Below are 7266 nucleotides of genomic sequence, written 5' to 3'. Positions count from 1 at the left end.
TTTTGTTCAAGCTCTCCAAGCAAGAAAATTATTACCAACTATTATCTTTTTTAAGACTTATTCGAGAAATTATTATTAAAATAGATACTGGAAATAAATTCGACATCCTCAATTTATACGACGATACCAAACTTGCCTTAGTAGCCAGCTACAAATGTAGGTACAGATTTTTAGGGTCCTGTACCTACCTCAAAAGGAAAAAAACGAAACTTTTAGGATTGTTGGGAGCTGCGTCTTCTTGTTTCCCTAATTATATAATAAAATCACTGATTCTAATAAAATAGATTTATTTCTTTGATAGCACAACAATTACACGTTTCCATAGATGAACGGAGAGAGAGAGAGTGAATGAATGACTTTACACCGTGGATGCGGAAATGAATGAATGGGTAAAAGAACAACTTTCCTATATTTGCTTGGTGTTGCCAACATGCTGGGGGGGCACAAGAAATTATCTGCCAACTTAGGGGCCATTATATTTAAAAAACCAACATCTTGACTTACATTTGTCATTATTTTTACAACATGTATATAAGCAAAACTAACTGTAAAACTTTAAAACAAAGCCTTTTTTATATAGAAAGTAAGTTTACATACTGTCTGTATGTTAAAAAATAAATCAACAATAAAATTAAAATTTTATCTTGAAACAAAACCTTATACTTAAGTAAAGTTTTTTAAATTTACATACTATCTTTGTATGTTAAACCAAAATACACAAATTAGCCATTCACTTTAATTGACTATAAACTAAAAGTGTCTTAAATTTTATTTATAAAAATGAGGAACATAGAATTCTTTTTGAACCTTTGTGGTTCCTAAAACTAAGTAGCCTAGATACAATTAAGACAGTTATATCTAATTACCTAGTACATGCTATAATAATACCTATACCAATTGAGGCTATTAAAAAGTTACAACTTATTATTTTGTGTAACATGCACTCCTATGAAGTGGAAATTAAAGTTCAACTGGTAGAATACAAATTCCAGACAATGAGCGTTTGTATATTTGTCTGTTAGGCGCTACAAGCTCTACAACACGCACCTTGTCATCGGTGCCTGGGAACACCTTGATTATTCTAGCCAGGGGCCATGACATTGGGGGTAAGTTAGGTTCTCTGAGAAGCACTAACATTCCTTCTTTTACATTCGGAAGGTTATCGCGCCACTTGGGGCGGCATTGTAAAATATTTAAATATTGATTATGCCACACTTTCCAGAAGTGTTGTTTTACAGCATTACAAATTTGCCAAAATTTTAAGCGGTTAGTAGGTATATCACAACTATTTTCTTCAGGTAAACAGGTCAGAGCTGTGCCTATCAAGAAGTGGCCTGGGGTGATGTAACTAAAATCGTTTGTATCTGAAGCTGTGACCGGCATGAGCGGTCTGGAATTTAGTACGGCTTCTATCTGAGTCAATATAGTATTCAATTGCTCATAAGTTAATACATAATTTTGAATAATTCGCTTTAAATGAAATTTGGTACTTTTTACACAAGCCTCGGCTAGGCCCGCAAACACAGGCGAATAACTTGGCACGAAATGAAAATTGATGCCCTGATTGGACATGGAATGTTGCACCTGTGTTTGGTGAGTTTGAGATGAGTGCAATAAATACAATTTATCGAGTTCGTTTTTTGCCCCCTTAAAGCAGCCTGCGTTGTCACAAAATATATCAGTAGGTAAGCCTCTTCTAGCTATAAATCGCTTTAAGCAGGCTATGAAAGCTTCAGTGGTTAAATCTGAGGCTAGCTCTAGATGCGTTGCCTTTGTGACAAAGCATACAATTACACATATGTAACCTTTGGTTTCAACTGAGCGTCTGACGCGAGAATTTTTAACCGGTATTGGTCCGGCGTAGTCTATACCTACTTTCTGAAACGGTCGACAGGCAGTGACTCTTTGAGGTGGCAAGGAACCCATGAGCTGTTTAGCAGTCTCAGCCTTTAGTCTAAAACAAACTAAACATTTGTCAACAATCTTCTTAACTCGTCTTATACCATCTATAATCCAAAACCTATTATTTAAACTGGATAGCAGCAGTTTTGGATGAGCATGTAACAAACGTTTGTGTTCATGATGTATTATTAAATCTGTAATTCGGGACTCTTTGGGTAAAATAACAGGGTGTTTTTGAGAAAAAGGTATACTTGCGTTTCCTAATCGCCCAGTTACTCTAATCAAACCGGTTTTATCAAGATATGGATACAATGGTTTTAAAGAGCCTTTTACATTTTCATTGTTAATTAAACATTTTAACTCTTCTTTAAAATGTATTTTTTGTTCGCGTTTGACAATGAACATAATTGACTGTTCCAATTCAGAACTTTGCAGATAACTGCAGCTAATTTTCGCATTTTTTCGGTTAATATTGTTGCAAAACCTTAAAACGTATGCTAGTACCCGTTTCATTTTATTAAGATCCGAGTAATTGTCTAAAAATGTAAAAATATCATTTTCTTTTTGAGTTACGAGCACTACGTCGTTGGAGATTGCTGAGCTGGGTTTTAATTCAGGTAAGTTTTCAGGCAGAACAATGGTATTATCACATTGGTACTCCCTGTTTTGCAAGAAGGCTGGCCCATTCCACCAGGTGGCGCTCGCTGCAAGCTCTTGAGGGTCCATCCCTCGGCTGATGTAGTCAGCTGGATTTTCATGTGTATTTACATACAGCCAGCGCCATCTCTCGCACAACTCCTGAATTACTCTTACCCTGTTCGATACATAGGCTTGTAATTTAAATAATTCAGTCTTAATCCATGCCAATACAATCTGTGAGTCAGAGTATAAATATACATCGTCGACTTTGATTTTAATCTTTAGTGTGTTATACACTTTTGTCATCAGGTTTGCTAGCAGCAGTGCCGCATTGAGCTCCAATCTGGGTACTGATAATTTATCTTTGCGTGGGTTTATCCTTGATTTCGAACAGAGTAAGAATAATTTCGCATTACCTGTTAATTCGACCACACGTAGGTAGATACAGCACCCGTAGCCTGTGCTACTGGAGGCGTCGGCGAACCCGATCAGCTGGACAGCTGCAGTGTCGTCAGGAACTGGGATATTCCTGCTTAGATTAATTGTTTGCATATTGTCCAAGCTAGAAGCAAAGTGCAACCACTCACTTGTGATTTCCTCAGGGGGACAAGCATCCCAGTCAATCTTCTCGAGCCACAGTTTCTGCATAATTACTTTAGCTTTCACTATGACTGGACTGACAAAGCCCATGGGGTCATAAAATTTGGAAATGTGACTGAGGATCTCTCTTTTTGTTATAGGTACGGATTTTATTTGTTTAGGCGAATCTATTTTAAAGCAATCTTTTTTAGTATCTATTGTCAAACCTAGAGCTTTTAAATTGACATTTTCTTTTTGTAAGTCTATTTGATTGAATTGACATTGGGTTGGAGGAATATCAGCAAGTACTTCGGCATTATTTGAAGACCATTTATGCATGGTGAAGCCTCCCAACTTAAGTAATTGTTGTAATTGCGCTTTAGCGGTAAGCAGAGTGCGTAAGTCAGAGTGCGAATATAACACATCATCAACGTAAGTGCAGTTTTTGAGCAAAAAAGATGCCAGTGGTAAGTCGTTTTCGTGCTGAATTGCCAGCTCATGCAAACACCTTGTAGCTAGATAAGTTGAGCTTTTCAAACCATATGTTACAGTGTCCAAGCAGATGCATTGCAGCTTATCGTTAGGGTTATCACGCCATAAGATGTTTTGCAGAGGAGTTTGCTCTGGGTTAACTAATATATTTCTGAACATTTTTTGTATGTCAGTATTAAATGTATGATCGCCAAATCTGTACAGTAAGATGATATCGAAGAGATCCCTTTGAACCATAGGTCCATTTAATAATATGTCGTTAAGGGAAATCTTTTTGTTTGTTTTTAGCGAACCGTCGAACACAACGCGAGTACGTGTTGTTGTACTATTTTCGTTAACGACTGCGTGATGTGGTAAAAAATAAATCGGTTGCTTGTCAAAATTATATGACTCGAAATTTACAAAGTGGGCGTGGCCCAAATCGACATACTCATGAATGAATTTTTTGTATTCAGTAAGCATGTTTATATTTTTATGCAGTTTTTTTTCCAGATTTAAAAATCGATACAGTGCCAGATCAAAGGAATTTCCTAATGCCTGTTTCACTTCAGTTAGTGGCAGCTTTAAGGGTAAGTCTACTTGGAATTTATTATTATTTAACTTAACTGTGTCCTGAAATGTTTGTTCGCAGAGTTCAAACTCTGATTTTGTTTCTTTGAACACTTCAGGGACATCCTCTGTTTTCCAAAACGACTTTAGCGTGCTGTTAATATCGGCGTTAGTATCATGGCATACCTGGCAATGTAGACTAACTTTATCACATGCTGCAGATTGCAGGCCCCCTCCAACTATGTACCCGAAGCGTGTGTTGACCAGGTGTGTGTTGTGCTGGCTCGATGGCTCAGGCATGGATTGGCTCTGCTGCCTGCTGCGCTGCGCTCCAGTGGAGACCTTGGTGGCAGCCGCAGGTGGTTGATGACTCAGCAGAAGCACCTGGAAAAACACATCAGCTCCCATAAGCATATTGATCTCGGATGGGATATTAAAGTCTTCGTCTGCTAATTGGATGCCTGGTGGTATAATGATTGATGATGAATCAATTTTTGTTTGCGGCATACGACAAGTTATTTCATCAACTACATGGCAATTGATGTTGATTTTGAATGGAGATGACATTGAGTGTACCTCAAGAGGGATAGAGTACTTAGTACTGTTATTTGAATTCGCTATCCCAATTATATTTGTGTCATTCCTCACAGGTGTCAACCCTAGAATGTCTACTACCTTACTTGTGACTAGTGAAGCTTGAGAGGCCGAATCCAGGATGGCCTTGACATAGACTTCTTTGTTGTCTTGGGCTATGAGTTTTACTCTTGCTGTGGGAAGTAAGACATTAGTGGAGTTTCCTGCCATTAAAGTGACAGCTTCGGCTCTTGTGTTGTTGTTTTCTGTGTGCAACAATGAATTGTGAGCCTGCTTGCATTGTGCACACCTAAAATGAAACTTGCATTTGCCTATGTGCATGTTAAGGCAAATGATGCACAATTTATTTTTGTTTACAAATTCTACTCTATCTTTTGCAGCTAATAATTTGAAATTATTGCATGAGTAAATTTTATGAGTGTTCAACTTACAGTAGCGGCATCCTGGAGATGATGAAGTTTCCACTGCTGCAGCATGGATGGCTAGCCTAGTAGCCCTCTGCGGAGCCAACTCAGCATTCTCCAACGCGAGGGCTCTCTTTTCCAGGAATAGCAAAAATTCTGCCACTGTTGGATCTGAAGTCCCACACCGTCCCAACTGGTATGCTCGGGATGTTTCAGCATCTAATTTGCGATACAAGATAGCTAAAATGATACAGTCCCAGGATTCCGTGTTGACACTCAGATTTTTTAATGCAGCTAAACATTGTTTTATATTTGACACAAATTGTCTAATATTACTCGGAGTAGGTTTAAACAGAGCATTTAGATCTAATAAGGAGTTTATATGTTCATTGATAATTTTAAAGGAGTGATTGTACCTTTCATCGAGAAGCTTGAGTGCCTCTTCATAGCTGCCTATTGTTAAAGGCAAATTTTTTATGATGTCTAATGGCTCTTTTTGCAAGAATGATTTGAGATAGTACAGCTTTTGAATATTATCGATTGACCGGTCGTTATGGATGATGGCACGGAAAAGGCTTATGAAGGGATTGTACTCACTGTATTTTCCTGTGAATGTTTCTATATGAATAGTGGGCAATTTTGCTTTGAAGGCAGTGCTGGCCTCCGCCCCTGGAGACGATTTTACTTTGATGGCCTCATTGATCACAGTCAGAATTTGAAAATATTTAGCCTCAATATCCGCGACATCCTCACTATCATCTTCGTCGTGGGCCAATATTTGCTTATTGTACGACTCGTATTCAGAAAATAGCTCTACGATTCGAGCTCTTTTAGATTGCAAGATTGAAACGCCGCTTACATCAAAATCCTGCGCGTTATTTATGAAATTGTACAATCTGGTTATTGACGCTTTTGCGTAGCCCCGTGAGGCACGCAGTTGCTTTAGATTTATGTCTTGCGACATAGTACCTACTACTCTGGGCAAAATTACAATTCACAAGCGTTATTACACAGCTTTTACACTTACTAGAATGCGTATTATAAAATAAAAAGAACAAGAAATGAACACAGTCACAATTTCGAGCGCGAAGAAGCACACACAAAATGGCGTCGATCGAACGTAGCGTAAAAGTCTCTAAAATGACCGAATGAATTGAATGGTTGCGCCGACACGACTCTTGCGCGATGCGATGTGTGCGTGCGTCGAATGTTGCCTGCCGGTGTTCCGTTTCACTCAGCAGACGAAACAAAATGTTGACGAATCTTGATTCTTGATGTATGAATATTAAGTTCGAAAATAGAATGCAATCTTGATAAAATTATTAACTAGAAATTTACTTCGCGCCTCGAGGACGATGATGGCGTCTAGTTAAGATATTTATGTATTTCTTACATGAAAATTTCGCCAAACCGCTGAATACTTCTTTCCGAGTGCTTGAGAGGGTTTGCAAGACACGCAGATTTTGTAGGGCTGGTTTTTTTAGCAGGAACGTCGCCAAGCCACTGAATATTTATGATATTGCACGTGCCTGAGATGATTTGCAGGACACGCAGATTTGCAGGGCTGGTTTTTCTTCCAGGAATTTTGATAAGCCGCCGAATGTTGCACGTGCTTGAAGATTGTTTGCAAGCTACGCGGAGTTTGCAGGGCTGTTTTTTCTTGCAGGAATCTTGCCAAGCCACCGAATATAATATTGCACGTGCCTGAGATCTTTTGCAGGGCACGTGGATTTGCGGGGCTGGTTTTTCTTCTGATTCCTGAATTGTTTGCTCTCTTATGCCACGAATAAAGCGCCGCACTGATGGAGTTTGCAGTTAGGGCGTGTCGCGTGGTTTTCTGGAATTGGTGCTTCAAAGTGATTTCTTCTTCTATTCTTTCTTCTCTTATCGAAGGACCATGTTGGGAGCTGCGTCTTCTTGTTTCCCTAATTATATAATAAAATCACTGATTCTAATAAAATAGATTTATTTCTTTGATAGCACAACAATTACACGTTTCCATAGATGAACGGAGAGAGAGAGAGTGAATGAATGACTTTACACCGTGGATGCGGAAATGAATGAATGGGTAAAAGAACAACTTTCCTATATTTGCTTGGTGTTGCCC

At 38.6% G+C, this 7266-nt stretch overlaps 1 protein-coding gene across 1 annotated transcript; it reads right to left on the bottom strand.

Moving 5' to 3' along the window:
- Positions 1-219: 219 nt before the first annotated feature.
- LOC141445043 (uncharacterized) lies at positions 220-7258 on the bottom strand (the record flags this gene model as incomplete). Its single annotated transcript, XM_074110818.1, is given in 2 exon segments — positions 220-4545; positions 5187-7258. Coding segments are annotated over 2 exon segments (1029 nt in total). The 5' UTR covers positions 6124-7258.
- Positions 7259-7266: the final 8 nt, after the last annotated feature.

Source organism: Choristoneura fumiferana, unplaced genomic scaffold (genome assembly GCF_025370935.1).
Source record: "Choristoneura fumiferana unplaced genomic scaffold, NRCan_CFum_1 Sck3bRy_166;HRSCAF=356_pilon, whole genome shotgun sequence".
NCBI classification, from domain to species: domain Eukaryota; kingdom Metazoa; phylum Arthropoda; class Insecta; order Lepidoptera; family Tortricidae; genus Choristoneura; species Choristoneura fumiferana.
The sequence above is the reverse complement of the archived record's forward strand: the minus strand, read 5'-3'. Positions and strand labels throughout refer to the sequence as shown.